At 55.7% G+C, this 22591-nt stretch overlaps 1 protein-coding gene across 4 annotated transcripts; it reads left to right on the plus strand.

The window, feature by feature from the left end:
* Positions 1 to 307: 307 nt before the first annotated feature.
* Positions 308 to 21764, plus strand: TPM4 (tropomyosin 4). Of its 4 annotated transcripts, none has more exons than XM_008507040.2 (9): positions 308 to 767; positions 5810 to 5935; positions 10106 to 10239; positions 12620 to 12737; positions 13292 to 13362; positions 14271 to 14346; positions 16126 to 16188; positions 16271 to 16340; positions 20367 to 21764. In XM_008507040.2, the coding sequence occupies exons 1-9, from the start codon at positions 654 to 656 to the stop codon at positions 20447 to 20449; spliced, it is 855 nt and encodes a 284-aa protein (XP_008505262.1). In that variant the 5' UTR covers positions 308 to 653; the 3' UTR covers positions 20450 to 21764. The 4 variants fall into 4 exon arrangements, with proteins under 4 accessions (XP_008505262.1, XP_070442547.1, XP_070442546.1 ...); XM_070586446.1 differs by lacking the exon at positions 20367 to 21764 and adding an exon at positions 17358 to 17657; XM_070586445.1 differs by lacking the exons at positions 308 to 767; positions 5810 to 5935 and adding an exon at positions 6161 to 6424.
* The last annotated feature ends 827 nt before the right edge of the window (positions 21765 to 22591 follow it).

Here is a 22591-nt window from a genome sequence, read left to right on the forward strand (position 1 = left end):
ACAGAGACAAAGAGGGATGGAGAGAGATGCAGAGACAAAGAGAGATGGAGAGAGACGCGGAGACAGTCACTGAAAGAGAGACAGAGGGAGAAGATGATGAGACAGAGACCCTCCAGAAAGAGGTGGGAGCAATCCAGGGAGGTCCCTGGGGGGCAGCAGGAGATGGGATGGGGTCCTGACCACAATATCTGGAGGCAGGACATAGAAGGGAGAGGGGAGAACAGGAGTGTCCCCACCCCTTGCACCCCTACTCTGCACCCACCCACAAGCCCTCTCCAGCCCTCCCAACCACAGATGGGGAAAGTGAGGCCAGCCGGCAGGCGGCTGGAGTCCTCCTGGGCCAATGCTCTGCCCGCACACCCACACGGGACCTGTGTCACCAGGTTAAAACGGAAACGGGTCGGGCCTTTTTTTTTTCCTTTGAGAAAATCCTAGGCCCAAATAAGGCCAGGGCTGCAGGAGCCGGTGAGCTGGCCTGGCTCTCCTGCCGAGCGAGTGGCGGCTGGCCCGGCCTGGGCTTGGGCCTCCTCCAAGACTCGCCTGGCAGCAGGGCGGTGCGCCCGCCTGCGAGGCTATAAGGGCCCTCCTCCGCCCTTGCTGCTCACTCGCCACCCACCGCAGGCCCTCCACACCCGTGCCCCCACTGCCCAGCCATGGAGGCCATCAAGAAGAAGATGCAGATGCTGAAGCTGGACAAGGAGAATGCCATCGACCGGGCCGAGCAGGCTGAGTCAGACAGGAAAGCTGCCGAGGAGAAGTGCAAGCAGGTGAGGTGCCGTCTGCTGGGCCACACCAGGCTGCCCAGCACCCTCTCTGAGTTGGTTTCCTGCCCCAGAAGGCGAGGCTCTGGGGCCGAGGGTAAGGGTCTGGGAACCCTTGGAACTTGGAGGTTGGGGCAGAGACAGGAGTGACACTCCGGCAAGAAAGAGTGAGGGGACCATGGCGTTCCCTGGAGGGCTCCCTGGGCTGGGAGAGGGGCAGCCGGACCCACCCCCGCAGGGCACAAGGGAGCAAAGTGGGAGAGAGAGCGAGAGAAAGGGAGGGGTGCCTGTGTGCCAGCTGTGCATGCAAACGTGAGTGAGCGGTGTGTTGGGGTGAGTATCGGTGGGGCGGCGTTAGACAGGGTGGCTGGGGGGACGCTGTGTGTGTGTGAAAGGTGTGTTTGTGCGTGTCGGAGCATTTCTGTGTGTGCATGTGTTGTGTGTCGTGTGTGTGTGTTTCTGCTGGAGAGAGTGTGGAGGGGTGAAGGTGACCATGAGAATGAGAGAGGCATACGTGTGTGGTTATTGGAAAGTGAGTGTGAAAGAGTGTGGAAGTGTTTGTGAGCCTGTGTGTGTGTTGATGGTGGTGTCAGCCTGGGCTTGTGTGTAGGGGGGAGAGGCTGGCTGTGTGTGCTTGTGCAAAAGTTGGCATGACAGTAATGGAATATGTGTGTGCCAGGATGAGTGTGTGTGTGTCGAGGTGACTGTGTTGGCCTGCGTGTGCTTGTCAGGGTGACTGTTTCTGTTGGGGGGTGTGTGTGTACACATGTGTCGAGGCGAAGGTGGCAGTGCGGGGCTGGGGGTGAGTGTGGCTGACCCTGTGCCCGTGTCACGGCACACCCAGGTGTGACTGTGAGCCTGTGAGTCCGCATGGGCGACTGTCCAGGGAGGGTGGCCGAGTGTGCATGCGTGGTGGGGCCCGTGTGGCCACGGCAAGGGCAGCTGGATGAGGGTCTGGGGACCTGGGTGGTTGGAGATTCAGGGGGGACCCTGGCAATCTCAGTGTGTTCCTGCATGTCTGGGGTGCCCCTGCCATGCCCACGAGGAGCCTGGGGGCAGGCAGAGGTGCCCGAAGCAAGCACAGGCCTTGGGCCCAGATCTTTGGGGATGAGATTCCCAGGAGACCCTGGTAACAGGGGGAGATCAGGAGCTAATGGGGGGACCGCGGGCAGAGGCCTGGGCTGGGCAGTCCCAAAGCCATGGCTGGGTCAGAGCGGAAGTCAGCTGTCCAGTCTGGGTGGCCAGGGCAGCGGGCAGGAGGAGAAGAGGGGGTCCGACCCATCCATAGCACCCTGCCCCCACGGGGCTCACTCATGCCCTCGGGGTCAACCGTCAAGCCCTCTGGAGCAACAGGGTCTCAGATAAGCCCCAGGAGCCGCCCAGGACAGTGATGCCAAGTGCCCAGCCCAGATGCCAGGCCGGCTTGGCAGGTAAAAGCACAGGGTATGAGCTCAGACTGGCCCTGCTCGGGGCTCAGGCGCTGGGTGCCCTGAAGCAAACGCATTCACCTCTCTGTGCCTGGGCGGCCACCCGTGTGAGATGGGGAAGTAACAGTGGTGTCTCCCTCGCCATCATGGGAGGACAAGAGGTAGCTGGGCAGGCGGAGCCCTTGCCCTGGCGCCTGGCACAGAGTAAGCACTCAAGAAACATGGGATTATTTCCTGCCCCGCCCTATTTCCCCTTTGGGCCTGCCCATCCCCCAGTGTCCCAGAGCTGTCCTAAGCACCTGTGACACATCGCACAGGCGTGCCACACCCCAGGGCTTCCTGCCAGGAACTCTGCTCCTCCCTCCCCGGGTCCCTCCCTGGCAAACACAGACAGCCATCCTGAGCTGGCCCTGAGCTGCTGGCTGCCATCATTCAGCCCTCACCATGAGGGGTGTAGCCAGGGATTCTGAGAAAAGCAAGTCGATGGCTCTAATTCTCATTAAGGTGTGAGTGACTGATAGAGCATAACCTCCCAAGGCAGACACAAGGTCAAAAGGGAAGGCTCCTCAAAGCCCCCAGCCAGCTGTGTGGCCCAGGAGGCAGGGACAGATTCTCTGGCCTCCACTGGATTTTCATTGTGCTCTTTTTTTCTCCACAAAGGCACCCATTGGGGTGGACTTGGGCAGGAAGCCAGCTGGACTGTGTTCCAGCTTCGTAACTCAGGGCAAGTTGCTGCCCTTCTCTGAACCCTCAGTGCTCTGATCTGAGAAATGGAGGCAAATGATGCCTTTCTGATGGCTGGGCCTGGAACCCAGGGCCCCCGAGGCCCAAAGCAGGAGCCAGATTCCCACGGGGCCGATGGCCTGCCCTGCCTGGGAGCAGAGGCAGGAGGGGGCGAGGGACTCAACTTACCCCGAGTGCCTTACACTCCCAGAGGCCAGGGAGAGGGGTCTCAGGGCCAGCCCAACCCTCGGGGACCCCAAGCAAAGTGCTGATTCCAGGCCCTGTCCGTCCAGCGTGGGAACGGGACCGGGAGCCCAGCCTGCCTGCTTCCCGCCCGCTCCCCTCCCAGGGCAGTGACATCCGCCACAGCTGGCCTTTGACCCCACATCCTGCCTCAGTCCTGCCCAAAGGCCCCATTTACAGGGACTAAGGTGTGCAGGCTGTGACCCACCCAGTCATTTTATAGGCAGGGAAACTGAGGCTCAGAGAAGAAAGTGATTTGTTGGAGACCTCCCAGAGCCAGGGCAAGCCTCCGTCCCCAGCAAGGTGCCACCAGCTGGCACACCCTGCGCTTGGAGCTCAGACAGAGTGAAAGAAACCCGATTTGTGTCAGTCTTAGTTATTTTTCATACCCAGTTCCAACTACTGAAGGGGTGGAGTGTGTCATTGATTCACTCTGCAAACTTGCCCTGAGTTCCACGGCGAGCGTGGAGCCCAGCCCTGTGCTGGACGACGCTGGGGCTCAGAGTGACCTCAGCCCCTCGCCTGACCTGGGCAGCCCCAGGCTGGGGGATGAAGGCTAACATGGAGGGACACTCCCTCCCCCAGGGGTCAGGGCTAGGCCAGAGGAAGGGACAGAGCCTGGGAGGACCCAGGGGGGAGGCGAGGGCTCTGCCCAGGGCAGGAGGCCGCAGGGCGGGGGCACTGGCTCAGTGGAGGGTCAGCAGGAGGAGGGCATGCCAGGCAGTGGGTACAGCACAGCCTCAAGGTCAAGAAACCAGCTCTGGAGTCAGTCAGACAAGGGTTCAAAGCCCCATCTGTATGGCCTCGGGCAAGCCCCTTCCTCATTCGGGGACTCAGTTTACCCTTCTATAACAGGGGGCTTCGTGGCATTTGTACTGTGCCTGGCACCTTCTAAATTCTTCATGGCCCCTGCCCACCTCATCCCAGGCCCCAAATGTTGTCATCCCAGCGTTGCTGTAAAAAAACATCAAAACCCCACCCAGCCTTTCCCCGTGCCTGCACACAGTTGGCACCCAGTGGACGCTGCCCCCACAAAGCAGGAAGGAGCTCAGATGGATGCTGGGTCAGGTTGACCCGTCTTTAAAGAAACCGGCTCACCGTCTCCGTCAAGGCAGAAGTTGGAAAGCAACTGCCAGGGTGCTCAGAGACCACCACGTCAGGGCTTCCATTTTGCAGACAAGGAAACTGAGGTCAGAAAAGGGGACGGGGTCATACAGCTGGGATTTGGAGACAGGCTTCCGGGCTCCTTGCCTGGAGGTCAAGGTCAGGCCCCACAGCCCCTGCCTTAGGCCTGAGCTGCTTCCACGCTCCCCGCCCTCAGCTCAGCAGCTGGAGACGAGAAGCCGTGTGGTGCCAGGAGAGGGGCTCTCTGGAACATTTGCACTTCAAGAATTTGTGCATGCACACACACACACTCACACAGCATCTGGCACATTTGCACATCATCTCAGGCATGTAACTCAGATCAGATTCGGAGCCCGATCTAGAAGCTGCAGGCACAGCAGCTTTTATAGCATATTTTCTTCAGGAAAGAAGAGAAGAGAAGGAAGTCAGGGATGCGGGAAACCAGGCCCGCAGGAGGGCCTGTTCAGAGAAGTGGATTCAAATGCTGTGCTGTGTGACCTGGGGAAAGTCACTCCACCTCTCTGGGCTTCCTGCTGTGAGAGGGAAGCAGGAAGATGAAACAGGGCCCAGTGAGGGCTACCTGTCCAGCCTACGAGCATGGTCAGGACCAGGGGTCAAAGCATCCGAGACAGGAGTCAGATCAAGCCAGCACAAGCTGGACTGAGCACCCCAGCCCAGAGCTCGGAGTTGGAGAGAGCATGAAGCCTGGGGGTGACAGAGAAGTCTCCCTGGCCAACCCTTGCCTGGGGGGTGGAGGGTGATGGAGAGGGAGAGGCGAAGGTGTCTGTGGCTTGTATCTCATAGATCTGAGCGTCTCAAACTGAGGGTGCCGGGAGCGGGGCAAGACTCGAGATGAGCCCGGCTGAAACCGCAGGGAACGCAGGGGACATTTTGATTAAAATGAACACGAGCCAGACCTGCAAGAATTTAAAAGATTTAACCCGAGCCTTCAAGGAAAGTGGTTTTTGAGGGGTAGCTCTCTTCTAGCCAAGCCCCCAAAGTCCAGGAGCAGGGGGAGTCTAAGCCCTTCAGTCCTTCCAGGTATTTTGTGAGACAGTCTGCAAACCACTCTCTTGGGCAATGGGGAGCCATGGCAGATTCTAGGTAGGCGGAGGACAAACATATACTACAGGTTGGGAGTAGGGGATGGTCCAGGCCCAGAGAATGAGAGCCCCTTTCTGTTTAACCCCAGACCACGGGGAGGCTGCACCCCTGAAAGTGGGATGCAAAATTGAACGTGTGTTTCCAGGAAACGTGTGGGGACGTTTTCCCAAAAGCTATAATCGATTCCCCAAGAATACTGGGGGGAGCTCCAAAAAGATAACAACGGCAGCGGGTCCCGGGAAAGGAAAGGTTGTGGAAATCGTATTACCAGGGAGCGAACACTGAGCGGTGCACAGTAGAGTTCTCCCTGTTTTACGGCTGAGGAAACTGAGGCTGAGAAAGACTGAGGACTCTCGTGAGTGTGGGGCACGCCCCTGCGCCGCGCGGACGTGGCCCCCGGCTGACGCGCCCCTCATCTGTCCCCAGGTGGAGGAGGAGCTGTCGCACCTCCAGAAGAAGCTGAAGGGGACGGAGGACGAGCTGGAGCAGCGCTCCGAGGCCCTGCAGGACGCGCAGGAGAGGCTGGAGCAGACGGAGAGGAGAGCCGCCGACGTACGTGCGCAGAGCCGGGCGGGCGGGCGCGCGGGCGAGCGCCCGAGGAAGCGGAGCAGCAGGAAGAAGGGGAGGCGGCGCCTCCCGGCGCTTTCTCCAAATAAGTCTGGGACAGGGGCACTTTCCCGCAGCTGCGACCAGCGGTGCCGACGGCAGGCCCTCCCCCAGCGGTGCTGACGTCGGCGGCCGGGCGGGTGACCTCAGCGCCCCGCCGGCGGCCGGGCCGGGGGCGGGGAGAGGCGGGGCTGGCCGGGCGCAGGCAAAGGCTCGGGCCGGGCGCGGCCGCTGCAGCTCTCGCCGGAGCCGAGCCGAGCCGCGCGCCCGCCGCCGCCGCGTGCGCCCCCGCGCCTCCGCGCCATGGCCGGCCTCAACTCGCTGGAGGCGGTGAAACGCAAGATCCAGGCCCTGCAGCAGCAGGCGGACGAGGCGGAGGACCGCGCGCAGGGCCTGCAGCGGGAGCTGGATGGCGAGCGCGAGCGGCGCGAGAAAGTGAGCCCGCTCCCGGCCCCGCGCCCCCCGCCCGGCCCGGCCCGGCGCGCCCCTCCCTGCCCTCCTTCCCGCGCTCCCCGGCCGCCCGCCCGCCGCTGCCCGCGCCAGGAGCCCGCTTTCGCGCCTCGGGCCCCGCCGCTCCCCGATCGCGGCCCCGCACCCAGCGGGCCGGTCCCGGAGACCCCTTCCTCCGCTGCCATCCTCTCTCCTCGGCCGGGGACGGGGGAGGGGGCGCCGCGTCCGGGTCGGGTGGGGCTGGCCGAGCGGGAAGTGGGGGGATGGGGCCGAGGGGGATGCGCGATCCCGGAGCGGGGAGAGGGGTAGGGGCACGGCGCCGCCCTCCGACTCGGGCCTGGCGCCGGAGTCCCGGGCGGTGGGGATCCGCGACTGGACCCGGGAGCGGGAAGTGAGAGTGGAAACGTTGAGTTTCCATTGTCTGGGGCTGGAGTGACTGTCACGGACCGGGGGCGGGGGTGTCGCACTTTCTCGCCTCTTCCGCCGCTTCCCGGCTCCCGCTGAAACTTTCCCAGCTGTTCCCAGGGGCGCGGCGGCGACGTGTCTGCTCCTGGAGGGGGGCGGAAGTTCAGCCCGGAGCCGAGGCCTTTCCCTCCCCAGCTGCCGCCCGCGGGAACCAGGGCCACGGGACCCCGCCTTCCTCCAGAAGCCCCTTGGCGTGTTAGGGCCGGGTCCGCGACCCTGGGATCGTTTTGTGAGCCTCCGCTGCATGTCGCGGGGCCTGAGGCAGATAATGGGGCTGAATGAGGAGGGGCCCTCACCGCCCTCTCTCCATCCCCTGACTGTCCGTCGGGACGGGACAGATGGGGGCAACCCCTGGGGCTGGGGAGAGATCTGTGTTCTCTTCCCATCTCGTCCCACTTGGTCCTTAACCCCTAGGAGCGTTATGTCCCCATTTGTACAGTAGCGCTGACAATAATGCCGACCTAGGATAGCAGGGAGGGGCCCAGGAGGAAACCTTCCCTGCATAGCATCAGGCACTTACTAGGCGCGCGATTGGTGTTTTTTTCCCTCCCCTCCCTCTGCCCCCAGAAGAGCTGACAGTCTAAAGGGGTGGGAGGCTGATTAGCGTTCCGCGGCTTTTCTGGGCTCTGTTAGGAGAACATGACGTTGAAGCAGCCAGCCAGTGGGGTTGGCTTCAAAATGGAGGTTGAGCAGGGTCTTATAGAATACGTTTTGAGTTTGCTGGGACAAGAGACCTGGGTGTACAGAGACTCAGACCAGAAAATTGGGGGGAGGGTGGAAGCCCAGGGTTCCTGGAGCAGTGGCACTCTGGTTGGGGACCCCGGAGTGGAAAAGATGTCTGGCCAAATGGAATTGCCATGTGTATTGACCGGTCTGGGGAAGCGCCCAGACTGCTCAGCGCTTGCCTGCGTCTGAGCTCTAATCCTGCAAGGGCTGCTCTGGCCTGAGGAGGCCTCAGAACCCCAGTGTACGCCTCCACAGTAGCTGGCTGGCCTCCTTCACACGGAACCGGCATATCCCGCACTCTGATCTCAGCCCAGGCCGTCTCATGGGAGGACAACTCCTTCTTAAAAATGGCCCTCCGCCCGAGCCAAGACCTGGGAGTGGGACAGTCCAGTCGGCAGGAAAGATGTTTTTGGAAAGTGTCGGGCGTCCTTTTAAGAGTTCACTTTTCAAAGCATGCTTCTCTTGGTCAGGAAAGGGAGAAGCCTGAACAAGGGTCCTGGGCAAAGGAATTGAGCCAGAGGGGAAAAAACCTTCCTCAGCCTCTGGTAGAGAAAGCCAGGAGCCGGCGTGTGGCCGACTTCTGGGTCTGCCTCCAACAGCTGGTTTCATTTAGATTTTTGTGTGATTAACCGACATCTTCCTGTTCCTTTGCCACATGTATCTAGCAAGCCTCTTTTACCTTATAAGGGAAATCCTTTGTAGAGTGTAGAAGCTTTGATTGCAGGAATGGGTGGAGCCCAAAATGACTAGCAGTGACTAGCAGTTTTTCCTGAAACATACATGTGGATGTATGTGCATGGATGTGTGCCTCTCCGCATTCTTTTGCTTCCAGACAGTTGAAAATGTGCAAAGAGTGTGGTTGTCAGGATTCAGAATTGCCCACATAAGCAGCGGCTCGCTTTTTTTAAAGACCACTCAGGAAGCAGGCACCTCTGTATGATCTTCAAAAGTAATTCCTTGACTGCTGATGCAAATGGGGTTTCTTTTGAGGGGCGACGAACATGTTCTGAAATTAGATACTGGCGTTGGTAGTACAATTTTGTTAATGTACTAAAAACCACCGGAGAAAAAAGTCAATTCCTGTCCCGGTGGCTGAAGAAGTTGAGACTCATGTCGTTGTGAAGAACAAAAGACACCCACTTGTTGGAAGCAGGCCGTGGTTTTGAGGGATCCTCCGAATTGGTGTTTCAAAGGAGCTGCCGTCAAAAACGCCTGTGGCAGTTTCCCCTCCGCGTGCGGCCAGGCCTGGGCTGGGAAGGCTTCCCGAGCTCTGACCTCATGGTGCTTCTCCATCTTAGCGGGTCAACTCGGGGACGGGGGAGAGCAGTTTCCCCTTCGTTTGTACGTCTTCCTCACTTCGGGGGGTCTTACCTGTCTTGACAGGAAGAAGCCAGAGTGGCCCCACCCGTGCCTCCCCTTCTCCCCTCAGTTGGGCCCCTTTTTCACCAACTCTCGACATCCCTTCCTAAGCGTGCCGGCCTTGAAGCCCCCGTAGGACAGGGGGCGAGGGGCAGGGCGTGTTCAGAAAGGAAAGAACCCTGGGCTGGGGCTCAAGAGGCCATTTCTCTGGGACACTGAACAAAATTTCCCCTAGCTGGGCCTGTTGGGCTCCCTACCTGTAGAATGGGCGAGACAGGCGAGGAGCAAGTGAGGAGACCGTGGCCGTGAGAGCTGCTCTTTTGTGGGGCTTCCCACCTGCCAGGTGCACGCCACGGCCTTCAGTCACAGTCCTCACAGCCGCGGGAAGAAACCAGGTGCAGGAGAGGCTCGGCGCTGAAGCCTCCTGCCCAAGGCCACGTGGCTACAGACTGGCCAAGTGGGGATTCTGACCCAGCCCTTTGACCTGGGATGCAGTTCTTGCTTTTATGCTCGCCACCACATGACCTTCGTAGGTGAAGGCACCTGGAAAAGCCATTCCCGCTGTTCACACCTCTTCTGTGCCTGTAACCAAGTTTTCTTTCCTTTCTTCTATCCTTTTGTCCCGTCGTGTCTCAGCCAGACCTAGTTAAGGATGGTGCTCCCACTGGGCTGCCCCTCCCTCCACCAGCTGCACGGCCAGCATTTGACTGAGGCTTCCATGTCCTTGCGTTTACCTTGCCATTCAGGCGACTGGGAGCAGAACCTAGTACATGACAGGGTGAGCCGGCTCGCTGGTGGCCTTGCTCTCCAGGAGCCCCACAGAGGCCAGCATTGTGCTCTCACAGCACGCGGTGTACTTGTCTCTTCCATGCTGACCCGAGCGCCCATCCTGTACGGGGACACACACCTTTGTCACTGAGCGGCAGATGTTCCCTGATGTTTTTGGGGAAGATCATATGGAAAATTCACCTTCTCCAGACCAGAGGGTGAATCCCTTACCGCCTTGATTCCCGAGTGGGACACGTGTTAGCTCAGGGAAGGGCGCCGTGTGACAGGGGCTCCCGCTGCTGGCTGGCGTGTTACTTCTTAACCTGGCTGCCCCTCTGACCTCCCCAGGCCGAAGGGGATGTGGCAGCTCTCAATCGACGCATCCAGCTCGTGGAGGAGGAGTTGGACAGGGCTCAAGAGCGACTGGCCACAGCCCTGCAGAAGCTGGAGGAGGCAGAAAAGGCTGCAGATGAGAGCGAGAGGTAAGGACACGTTGAACCTGGTAACGTTAGTGTTTGCTTCTGGAAAACAGGGATCATCCTGCCCAGAGCTGGGGTGAGTCGCTGGGATCACACGGACGTGCACGTGTGCACATATGTACAGAGGCATGACAGCGCCTCGTAAAGCATCATGCTGTGTGTAGAGGTGTTCGTCATTGTGGTGGTTACGAAGAACTCCCGACAGGCAGACAAAGGCAAAATGGGCAGATGTAAGACGGCAAGTGTGACTGCCACTGGGGATCCGTTGCAGAGCACTGTTTCCCGTGTTCTCTCTGAAAGCCACTGCGCATGTCGTCCATGTTCTCAAGACATCAGCTTCCAGGGTGATGTGAGAAGTGGGCAGATGAAAAGGTGGCATGGGCCCTCTGCACAGATCATTGTTAACAGTGCTGTCAGGCAGGCTTTGGGCTCCTGAATGGTGACAACTCCATGTCAGGAACACACGCAAACCAGCGCCGTTAACGTACTTGCACGCAACAGTGCCCCTGGCCTCCGTGGCGTGAGGTGCCGTGTCCTCCAGGGCGGGCTCGTCCTCTGGCACGCCTTGGCGCAGGCTCTGGAGGACTGAGGGCAGATTGTGCAATTCACAGAAGCAGCCGTCTCTGTGGTTGGTAAATGGGTTCCTTGTGTGGTGATGGTGTGGGCCAGGCCAGTGGCCACTGCGGATCTGCCACACGATACACCAGAATTCTCATTGGACCCATCCGCCAGGGTTTTCTGGTCTAAACTCCTCCAGAGGATTCATTCCTGATTGTACTGTTGTGACCATAAACTAGAGATTCAAAACCAACTGGGGGATCTTGGAGACTGACTTTTCTCGTTGCCCATGTGGGAAATTTCTTCCTGGGCGGGGGAACGGCCTGCGCCAAGGGCACAGACCCTGGTGCAGGCTCTGCTTCAGCCACTTAATAGAGGAAGAGAGTGGCAGCTCAGGGCAGCCACTGGCAAGTGTGAAGGGTCTGGTCACAAGTTGCTCATGGCTGTGCCTGGGGCCTGGATTAGCTGTTGCCCATGTTCACTGTCAGACCAGCCTGGCCGGATGTCTCACTCCCAGGACCTCCCCAGGACAAAGCCAGAGAGCCTGGGAAAGCTTCTCACTTGTTTGTACCATGTCATCTGGGGCCTTTGCTGGCACCCTTGTTGGAGACTGCTGCGTTTTGGTAAAAGGAATTCTATCCTTGGGAGCTGGAGGATCCAGATTCAAGTCCTTCCACTGCCACGTACTGTGTGGCCCTGGGCAAGTCACTTTGCTCTCTCCAGGCCTGCAGAGGGTTTTCTGGGCTTGCTCACATGCTGATCCTGAGGCCGTGTACAGGTGCGAAGGTCATTGTGGACAGTTAGCCGCGCATGGTAGTGACAGGACGAATGAAAGGGTTTATTAGGCAGCAAGAAGTACGTGGTCCTCGGCTCGGGCAGGCACGACACGCCCGGATGCATTACCCTGGGTTGGCCTCTTCTGTGGAAGGGTCTGATCTTACCTAGTCCACTCCAAGCAGTGCAGCCAGAGTGAGCACATCTTGTGCCGGCTGAGTTGTGGGAGACTTCTAGCCGTCCCCAGATCACCGTCCTTTCCAAGCCAGACGTATCCACTTCAGTTCTGGCCCTCCTCACCCCTCACCTTGTTGGTACCTGCCTCGCACCTGGTTTTCCACTGCAGTCCATCCATCATTCTGGTGTCCACTCCCTCCTGCTTTTGAAATCCTCCTGTGGTTCCCTCTTCCCTTGGCATAAACCCTTAGCACGCCCTTCAGGCACACAGCCTGTGGTCCAGCCACCCGGGCCTCCCTGCTGAGTTCTTTCATTCCCCCGGGCTTTCCTGTGCAGCTCTCCCTGAAGAGGAACTTCCCCTCTTCTTGCGGACTCTCTTCTGGACAGCCTTCCATGGCACATGCACACCCCTCCCCCTGCAGCAGAATTCATCCTTCCCACAGCCAGGCTGGCCCAGACCTCTCCTCACCTCGGGTTAACTGTTGGCATACGGGTACGCCTTATTACTAGCTAGTGAGGCGATAGAAAGGGGAGCACAGACTCTGGAGCCAGACCACCAGGGCCTGAGCTGCAGCTCTGCCACTTACTAGCTCCGTAACCTTGAGCAAGTTACTTAGCCTCTCTACGCCCCGCATCCTTCCTCTGTGAAATGGGGTACTGTCCTCACTACTTCATGAAGCAGCTGTAGGGTTGGATGCACTTAGACAGTGACCGGTGCTCAGTGAAGATGAAGGGCATGTGAGCAGCCCACAGCTCCCTCTTTGGAGTCTGGCTCTCAGTAGCTACAGAGAAGCGTTTAGACAAGCAGATGCTTGGAGGTGTAAGACGAGGCGGGAATGTTATTTGGCAGTAACGATGAGGTTGCTCCTTGCAGAGGAATGAAGGTGATAGAAAACCGGGCCATGAAAGATGAGGAGAAGATGGAGATTCAGGAGATGCAGCTCAAAGAGGCCAAGCACATTGCTGAGGAGGCCGACCGCAAGTACGAGGAGGTGAGTGGGGCTGGCAGATGGCAGCAGCAGGAAGAGGGGAGGAAACGGATCTTGATAGGGAGACCCTGGGGCCGCCTAAAGGAAGCTCTTGGTTAGGGCAGCTGTCCTTCTGCGCCCACTTCTTCCTTTCCAGAGACAGCCACTTGCCTAGGAAACACTATCTTCCACAGTGTCACAAAGTCCTGGGGAATTCTGTGACAGTTGTCTAACTTGGGGGGAAACCAACTGATCAAATCACTTTTTGTCCAGCAGCGGGGGGTTTTGGCAAAGTTAGGCTAAAACTGGGAACCGTGGTCCCCCGCGGTGGGCCTTCAGACCCTGAAAGCTCAGTTGCTCTCCTGCCTGCCTTTGTGATCTCATCTCCTCCTTCCCTGCCTGCCTGCCTCACGCCTGGGGCCTGAGGCTTTTCTCCAGGACTGTCTGAGCTGAAGCAGCAGCAGAAAGCCCACCTTGCGGATGGTCTGGGTGTCGTCTTGCTATCTGCATGGGGGAGGGCATCCTGCGAGACGTGGCTGTTAGGGGTCAGTCTCAGTCAGTCCTCTCTCTCTCTGCAGGTAGCTCGTAAGCTGGTCATCCTGGAGGGAGAGCTGGAGAGGGCAGAGGAGCGTGCCGAGGTGTCTGAGCTGTGAGTGCAGAGCAGGGCCGAGCAGAGCCCCGCTCAGCTCCTGGGCTGCAGTGGGAGGGCCTGGCTGGGTTGGGGTTTGACTCTAGCTGGGGCCTCTGGGCAAGTGGATGGGCGTCTGGGACTCACTGTTCAGTCCTTCCCCTTTGCCTCATGGCTGACAAAGAGGGTTGGCAACTGTTTTCCTTGCTGCCCACATGTTGACTCTTCCCACAAAGCTATTGGGAAATAGGAGTGAGGCGGGCGGCAGTAGAGAAGCCTGAAGTCTCATTCTCCCAGAGAGGATGGCTCAGGAGGTGGTGCCTTCTTCACAGAGCGCTGGCCTGTACCAGGCCGGCTGCCCCTGTGGTGTTTCATGCCTTGTTCCTGATGTCATTGCTTGTCGTGATACATTCCTGGGGGAAAGGTGAGACACTTGCCCAGAATCCTGCAAGCTCCAAAACCCCAGAAGCCTCTCCCCTCGGCCTGGGGGGAGGAATGCAGCTCCACGGAGCGCTCCGCCACGCTGAGGGAGGTCTGGTTTTGCAAATCCGTTCCAAGCGCACTTCCTGGAGTGTCCAGTGTAAACTCTGATGGCTGTCCCCCAGCCTCCTGCACTCCATCCCATTCTCACACCTTCCGGAGCCTGCCTCGTCAATCACGGGTTTGACAAGTCCCCGTGGCCTCAGCCTTGGCGGGAGTCCAGGAGTGCTTCACTGACCTTCCACATGCTTCTCCGCCTGCTGCGCCTCTGCCTGGCACGATCGGGTTTTGATAAGTACACAGCGCTAGTCTCAGAGAAAGCCATTAACGTTTTTCCCACATTCCTTCTGGGGGCCCCAGGCAGCGTGGATTCCTCCTCTTGAAAACTTCTTTTAGGAGGATTTGCCATGAGGGAGGATAAGACACAAAAATCCTTTTTCTTTGCACAGAAAATGTGGCGACCTGGAAGAAGAACTCAAGAACGTCACTAACAACCTGAAGTCGCTCGAGGCTGCGTCTGAGAAGGTTGGTGGCTGGCCTCAGGCGCTGGGGGACTTGCCGGACTCTCTTCGCTGCTTCCCCCACGGCCCATGGGAGCGTGCCAGGTGTCAGGGACCTGCCTGTGTTTGCTCACAGCAGCTGGTGCCCGGCAGTGAGGTTTGGTGCCCCCACGGAAAGAGGCATCCCGTGGCTGGATTTCCCTCTTCCGTGGGGTCTCAGCATCATCTCTCATCCCACCTCCAGTGAGGGTGGAGGTGGCCTATGAGATTGGTACCTGGTCAGGCTCCTCTTGGGGAGATCTGAGCATAATCGTATAAATACGGAGCCTCACTCTCAACTGAGTCCCCTGACTCTCAACTGAGTCCCCTGGTTCCTCCAGAAACATCTTCTCAAAGGTTGGGCGGCAGATATCAGGGGTGGAATTGGACTTTTTAGGTTGAAATAGTACTCAAGGCAGTCGCTCCAGGAGAGAACCGCAGGGGAGCAATGTACACACTCGTGCCTGGCCAGCCCCGCTGAATTCCCCGTCCTCATCTCTTCCTCACCCTCCCGCCTCCTGCTACTTTCCCGTGGCATTGAACTTCAGTTTCACAAACATTCCGTGTTCTCCCGTCACCTCTGGTTCTTTGAGCCTGCTGTCCACTCAAGCCGGGAGTGGCCTTCCCTTTTCTCTTTGAGAACCCCCAATTCATCCTTCAGGCCTCTGCTTAAACAGCACTTCTTCTGAGAGGTCTTACCTAGTTCCTCATCTGGGTTAGGTGTTTCTTGGCTTTGTAGCCCCACCTGCTTCTGTTCCTCTGGTGATGGTTGATCATACTTAGCTTAATTAATTAATTGCATGGCTTCCTTGCTAGACTGTAAACTTTAAGGCCAGGGACTGTCTCTGTCTTGGTTAGAGCTGTGTCACTGGTACTAGCGTTGTACGGGCACGTCTTTGACACTGGGGTACTTGATGAAGAAATGCAATCCGTGTGTGCAGGCCACCTGCCGCCCCGGGCCACAGGATAGTGTCAGCAGCGAAAGTACGGCTTCTGCGCTTGTGAGAGCTCCGAGTCTCGTTGAGGGGGAGAGACTGACAAAGTGACAAAGTGTTTTGGGACTTCAACAGAGGGCCTTTGGAAAGGTACAACGAAGGAGTGACGTCTACAAAGGCTGTAAAGCAGGATGATGACCAGGAGCTCAAATCCCAGAGCGCAGTTCCAGTCATGGCTTGGTCACTTCATAGCCCTGCGAGCCTAGACAAATGACTTAACTTCTCTGTGGCTCTTTACTCAACTATAAAATGAGATTAAGGACATCTGGCAACATGTGAGCAATTAACTGAAGTTAGCTTATACGAATCTGAGTTAAGCCTTGAAGGACGCATAGAATTTCTAAGAGGTAGTAATGGGGAAAGGAACGTTCCATGCTGGGGGACTCAGCCATAGTCAAGGGCTGGGGGACTGGAGAGTACACGGAATATGTTGAGGAGGTGGCAAGTGGGGTAGGAACAGATTAGGCACAACTACTGTGAAGGGCCTTGAGCCGAGTGCCTTCCATTCAGTCATCTGCCACGCCTTCATCATACTTTGACCTCAAGTTATCAGCTCAGGCCTTCAGAGCACCACCGTCCCAGAGGGGTGGCCCACAGACTCTGAGTCCCACACACATTTCTGCCTGCAAAGGTCCACGCCTCTCCTTTGGTTCTTAGGCCAGTTCGTAGCGCTTCAAGCACACACTTTCCTCCAGGGAACACGGAGCCTGCATTCTCTTGTGCTCTTTTTTCCTCCTTTTTTTAAAGCAGTGTTTTGGTTTCTCCCATAGTATTCTGAAAAGGAGGATAAATATGAAGAAGAAATTAAACTTCTGTCTGACAAACTGAAAGAGGTGAGTGTGACCCGCCCAGCTAGTCCGGGTTTCTCCTGGGGCTGGTCTTGAAGTGATCACTCGTGATTCCTTTCTTCTCCAGGCTGAGACCCGTGCCGAGTTTGCAGAGAGAACAGTGGCAAAACTGGAAAAGACAATCGATGACCTGGAAGGTACGACATGACCATCTAATTATGTTTGCTCTGCTCCCCCCCCACCCCCACACACGCGACACATCCACAGGCGGTTGGGGGTAGTCTGTGGAGGGGCTGCGTTGGGCCTCGTCCGCCTTAGGAGAGTGAATTGTGGAGTGATGTCACATCTGCAGGTCTGGAGCACTGGAGCAGGACAGCACAAATCAAACTCAGACTCGGGTTGCCATTTTTCAATAAGTAAAATCTCTCTCCTTAATTAGGTCCACATGTAAGCACAGAGACCCAAATATGGCTGACTTAAAAAAAGTCTTTAGAATTTCCTTCAGTTTGCTCATTTCTGAGAGACGCCTTGCATTTTTTAAATGCCTTGCATTTTTACAGAAGCTTTCTCCCAGAGAGCTCCAAGCTTATCACAGTATGAGAAAACGGAAATACAGAGAGTGTAGAGACCCGAATAAAGACGCCAGTCTGCGAGTCTGGTGCCCACGTATCTCAGAATTTCTTGAAGAGTTCCAAGTTAAAAAAATTCTGTCCTGTGTTCATGAAATAACTTGGAAATTCCAGATCTTGGGGTTCAAACAAAATCTCCCAGGCTGCCCGTTCCACCCAGAAAGGGTGCAAAACTCCTTCCTCAGACCATGTGTCCCAGTGTTTGGTTTGCGAAGTGAGGTTTCCGTATAAGGGAAAATGCCCTGTTCCAAAGTATAACCTTTGGACTGAGTGACATCATCGAAAGTCAGAAATAACTTGGGCTGGGGGGATGGGGGAGCGCTCTGCCTTTCTCGTCACCACTCCTTGAAAGGTTCCTTATGACTAATCCTCTGCAGGGCCTCAGGCCCTGAGAAATCACTCCACAGACGCTTTGTTCTCTCATCTGTTTCCCACAGGACACAACCTTCTCCTAGTTCATGCTTTGTTTTCTCACTGTTTTTTCTTCCTCTCCTTGCTCATCTGTGGCACTCCATTCTGACCCTTGCGTTCTGTCCCCTGTGCCTCTTCTTCTGAACTCTCTCCCTGGGGACCTCCGCCCTCTAGACAAGCTGTACACTCAGGAGCTCAAGTACAAGACCACCAGCCAGGAGCTGGACCATGCTCTCAGTGACATGAGCTCTCTAAGAGGCCGCCGGGTGCCGCCCTCTGTCCTAGCAGTCCTGAAGTCTGCCTTCTCGCTGTGGTGCCTCCACTCCCATGGGCAGTTGGCTGCCTCCTGGTTTGATCTTTGAAACTGTCTTCTGCTGTGTCTGTGACTGGCTGAAACAAAGACGGGCGGTCCTCATCTTCATGCCCTCTCATTTTCATTTTCTCCACGTGCCACTTTAGAGCCGTGGCTGTGATGCCCTTGACCGTGGCCGCAACAGAAAGTGGGTGGTTCAGATGAAGAGCTCATTTCAAAAGGAAAATTATGCCCACATGATTCTTTTCTGACGATGCGAAAACAGAAGCCAGTTTGGCATGAGCTCTTAAACTCGGTGTTAGCGAACTCTATCTGCATGCCAACAGCGGTTTTTCCTTCAATAGAAATTATTTTGAATGGAAGCTCATCCAACCTCTTAAGGAGCTTAATAGAGGCAGCAGAACTTGCAAAAACTGGTTTGTGTCTAAAAGAGGCTACCCTTGACTGGGCATGATCCACAGATTCAAACAGTGGCGGTGGATTTGGGTCTCCTTATTCCTCCTCTCTGCGCTTGTTTTCTCTGTGTTACTGTGCTCTGAGAATGGTGCCTAGGGCTCCCTCTGTCTTCACTGTTGGTGGCACATCTCTCCAGCTCCCAGTGCTGGGAGGAAGTTCACCCGTGAAGCTCACTTCTGTACCCTGCCATTACAAAACGACCACACAAGGAATTAAAGGGCATCCCATTAGCAGGAAAAGGGAGTGGAAACTGCTGGAATGCCAAAGAGAGGAAGTGAAGTGATTCTTTCCTCAGTTCCAAACGGAGTTGCCTGAGATGCTAACATCTGTCTCCCCTCATACCTGAGTTAACTGTAACCAGGAACCCTGCTTTGGCTTAAAAAAGTTGGCCTCTGGGGGTTAAAAGGTCATGCTTACAGTAACTAAAAGCTCATGGATTTTTCCAAAAGAATCCAAATTTCAAACGGTCTATCCATTTCTCCCCTGCGCCCACCCCCCCACCTCAAATTGTCCCAGAAACACTGACATTTTGATGTCCGAGCCACATTTTCCAGACTGCCCCTTGAGCCTGAAAAATGGCATGAAAATCTCCAATTAGCATCATCCATGTTTGGTCACTGTAGCTTGTTATTCCTCGTCCTGTTATTTTTTATTCAGGTAAGAACCCAATTGTTTATATTCATTCCTCCAGAATACATCTCCCCTACTCCCCACACCCTTCCACCCCCCCACTTCTGTTGCTAACTGCCGTCCTCCCTGAACTTTTGCATAAACTACCCTCCTCACACACTGCCATCCGTATGCCCTCGGAAAGATTACAGACTGTAGGGGTGAGTGTTTTTGGTTTGCTCTCTCTGTATTTGTTCCTGGGAGTTTTCCAGACATCTGTAGCCTCCACCCTTTGAATAACTACAGCCCTGCCCATCCAGTCATTCACCTCACTAAGCACCAGGTGGAACTTCATTCAGACATCGGGGCTTGGAGACCTGCTGCTTCCTGTTGACAGTCTGTGGGCCTGTCACAGTTCTCGAGGGCAATCATCACCTTAAGGGAAAGTTATCTCAGACCTAATAACAAAGTGGATGCCAGGGAATCTAAGTGAGGTGAGGTCAGGATTTGTAGCCGGGCCATCTGGCTTTGGATTCTAGCCCTACCACTTTAGCTGTGCGACCTTGAACAAGCTACTTAGTTTTTCTGCAAAATAAAGGTGATATGTCAGTCATTGCGAGGATTAAATGAGATAACGGAGAAACTGGCTCATGTATAGTAGGCACATAGTCGCTGTGTGTGCATCCAGACTGGACAGGCCCAGGTCACTGTTCTCTCTCTGAAGGAACCCTCCCAGGTCATAGTCGCCTGAGTAGTAAGGGCCTCGTCAAATGAAAGGTTCAGTGGTTGGAGTTGAAAGGCTGCCATCCTGGCTGTCATTTTTTGTTCCTTTCTGAAAAGTTCCAAGCTGATCCTATCACATTTTATGAGGCGTTTTTGCTTTCCTCCAGTATTTTAATGAGTCTTGGCCTAGTCCCTTATCGGCCCTCGCTCATTGCAAACCGGTTCTCTCTCGTGCTCTGTCATGCAGAGCTCTTAATGGCATCTTACTTTTTCTTTTTTTTAAATCTATCTCATCGGCTCAGTCACTTAATAACATACCCATAGTCGCTTAAATTTCAGCCATGTTGCATTTGCCTGAGTTTGATGACATTGCTACAGACACACAGACACAATACCACAATGACGCCTGGAATTTAAACAGCCATTCCCAGAAACTCCAAAGGAAAGATGAGTTACAGGACTGCGTTTTCCTCCCAAAGGCTCGAGGAAGGACTAATTAACTGGCACTAGGAGGAAAATGTATTAAGTAACCCATACCTAGGACTAATATCTTATGTTTGTAGCACTTTGTAAGTTCTAAAGCATTTCTCATTTGTTCCTTATAATAACTTCTATACCACATTGGTATTGTCATCCCCATTTGAGAGATGGGGAAACAGACCTAGAAAAGTTAAATGCTTACTTCGGTGGCACACCTGGGGCTTCAATCCAGGTGTTCTGACTCTAGGACCGCCAGATTTATTAGCAAATTAAAATACAGGACAACTAGTTAAATCTGATAGGCAATGAATAATTTTTTGATATATCATGTAATATTTGGAGTATATTTATGCTAAAAACTTCTCATTTATCTGAAATTAAAATTTAACTCAATACCCTGTACTTTATCTTGCGACCCTACCCAGCTCCCAAATTGGGTACTTGATCTCTATTCTGTGGTGTTCTGCTGCACTTAAAATGCAAAGTACCTTCTCTGCTATGACTCTCATTCTGACGGTTTGGAGTTTAGAACGCTTTTCTTTTTTTCCTTTAACAAAGATGCTTATTAATTTATTTTTTCCCCTACTCTTAATCCTCACCAGAAAAACTTGCTCAGGCCAAAGAAGAGAACGTGGGCTTACATCAGACACTGGATCAGACGCTAAACGAACTTAACTGTATATAACCAAAACAGAAGAGTTTTGTTCCAACAGAAACTCGAGAGCTCCATGTCTCTCTCTTCTCTTGTAAGAAGTTTGTTACTGCATCTTCGCTTTGCTGGAAATGTCAAGCAAATTATGAATACATGACCAAATATTTTGTATCAGAGAAGCTTTGAGCACCAGTTAAATCTGATTCCTTCCTTTTTTTCAAATAGCACCAGCTTTTTCAGCTTTACTCCTATCCTTAAGTGGCATTTATTCCTAAGGTAGGCAGGGTATTTCGTATTGAGCATACTCTCTTAAGACTGAGGGCATTTGGTTCCTGGGAGAGCAGACAAGCACAGTTTCAAAGTAGACCCCAATATCTAGTCATGGGTCAATTTAAAAGGCTGATGGATGTAACCTTCCCGGCCACCACAAGTCACACTACAGGAGGCCAAGGACTATCACATTAAAATGGGTGGGGATTTTCCATCCAGAGCAAAGAAAAAAAAAAAGGAACTATTGTGGGAAGTCATAAACCCAAGATAGATTAACCTAATCATGCTGGCTCTTTTCCACACTCCACCGTGCAGAACAAACATCCTCTGAGCAGTCAGCATGAGAATGCTCGGGAAAAAGTCATAATAATTACCCAAATATTTTCTGGACAGATCTTTGATGTTATGCTCTTCTACCTGTTTTACTCTAAAGTTGTTCTGAGGAGCAGATGTGTTACTCAAATAACGACCCACGCTTGTCTGCTCTGACATGAGGCCATCCACTCAGCAGGAAGGAATATGTTGGAATTCAGTCCTCTTCAGAGAAGCCCTATCAGAAAGAGTGGGAGCCATCAATAATTGAGCAAGAGTGTTTTTGTACTAACACATACTGGGCAGAAGTAGAGATAAAAAAGTAATTGGCTAACTTCATCTCCTCCGTACTTAAGGGAATGAAAAATTGAAGATTTTTCATCCTACTCTCTAGGACTTTAGTTCCTTCTTTAGGACCAAGTTAACAAAAGACCAAGACTCTCCTGATTAAACTGGACATGGAGGATTCTGTAGACAGGCTGCCCATTTTGGCGCTGTTACATTTCTGCTTCTCAGGGGCATCCCCGCTGCACCATCCCGCACTACCCAGCTCGGGCGCTCAAGTTTACACCGCGCCGCTCACTCCCCGCTCCTGCTCCTGCGCCCTCTGCCCCTCGCTCCTATTTATTAAGCGTCACACTACCCAGGAGGTACACTAGCAAGTTGGGAGCTGAATAAAACCCACACTTCTCTAGATTCCTGCAGCTGTATCATATGTAACAGTATCACTTTTTCTACATTTTGGTCAAATAAATTTTTACATAAACTGGCCCGTGTGAGTTTTGGAATGTGGGGGTTCCGCCTCGGGAGAGCGCCGCCAGGAACCGAGCAGGTCCCCGCCCCGCTGTCCCCTCCGTGCCAGAGCCGGCCGCGGGCGGGGGCTGCCCGGGGTCCCCGCGTGTCGCCCGGATGAGGGCGGCCGGGTCAGCGAGAGCACCGCAGGCGCGGCGGCACAAGCGACAGCCCAGACGTCCCCAGCAGCGCGGGCCGGACGACGCTGCAGGCCGCGCGGAGGAAGGGAGGGAGAGAGGGCGGCCTGGAGGAAGAACTCTCGGGGTCCACGTCGGGCGGCGAGGGAGTCGACGAGGCGGGAGCCGTCAGAGCGTCACCCAGCCCGCGCACGCCCGTCGGCACCGCGGCAGCCGACGCCGCTTTCCCCCGACCCCCGGCGGGCGGGCGCCCTGAAACCCTGCCCGCGAGCGCGTTAAACGGGCACGCTGCGGGGCACCCGGCTGGAGCACGACCCGGACGACAGGACGGCGCGGAGTGACCGGATGCGCAGTGGACACTGGAGACCGGACCAGGGGCGGCCAGGGCCTCCTCGGGCGGCGGCACGTGGGGCGCAGGGGCGTCGGGGACAGGCTGCGGGCGCGGCGACCGGCCGGGCCTCGCCAGGGGACCCGGCAGCCGCAGAGCGACGGGGGCCCCACAGGAAGCGTAGGAGCGGCGGGACCCACGGGCCTCCCGCCCGGGGCCGGCGAAGACTACTCGTTCCGGGCGCGGGGGGCAGCCGGTGGCCCGCCCTCCAACTCCGCCCGGCCCAGAGCCCACGCCGCCACAAGCCCGGACCCCCACCTCGGCGCGCGGGGCGCC

The sequence above is a fragment of the Equus przewalskii genome, chromosome 20, assembly GCF_037783145.1.
Source record: "Equus przewalskii isolate Varuska chromosome 20, EquPr2, whole genome shotgun sequence".
Classification (NCBI taxonomy): Eukaryota; Metazoa; Chordata; class Mammalia; order Perissodactyla; family Equidae; genus Equus; species Equus przewalskii.

Coding starts and splice junctions, on each gene's coding strand:
- TPM4 (XM_070586446.1), top strand. CDS start 654: ATGGAGGCCATCAAGAAGAAGATGCAGATGCTGAAGCTGGACAAGGAG. Junction 12,738..13,291: donor CCGACCGCAAGTACGAGGAG/GTGAGTGGGGCT, acceptor CTCTCTCTGCAG/GTAGCTCGTAAGCTGGTCAT. Junction 14,347..16,125: donor TCGAGGCTGCGTCTGAGAAG/GTTGGTGGCTGG, acceptor TTTCTCCCATAG/TATTCTGAAAAGGAGGATAA.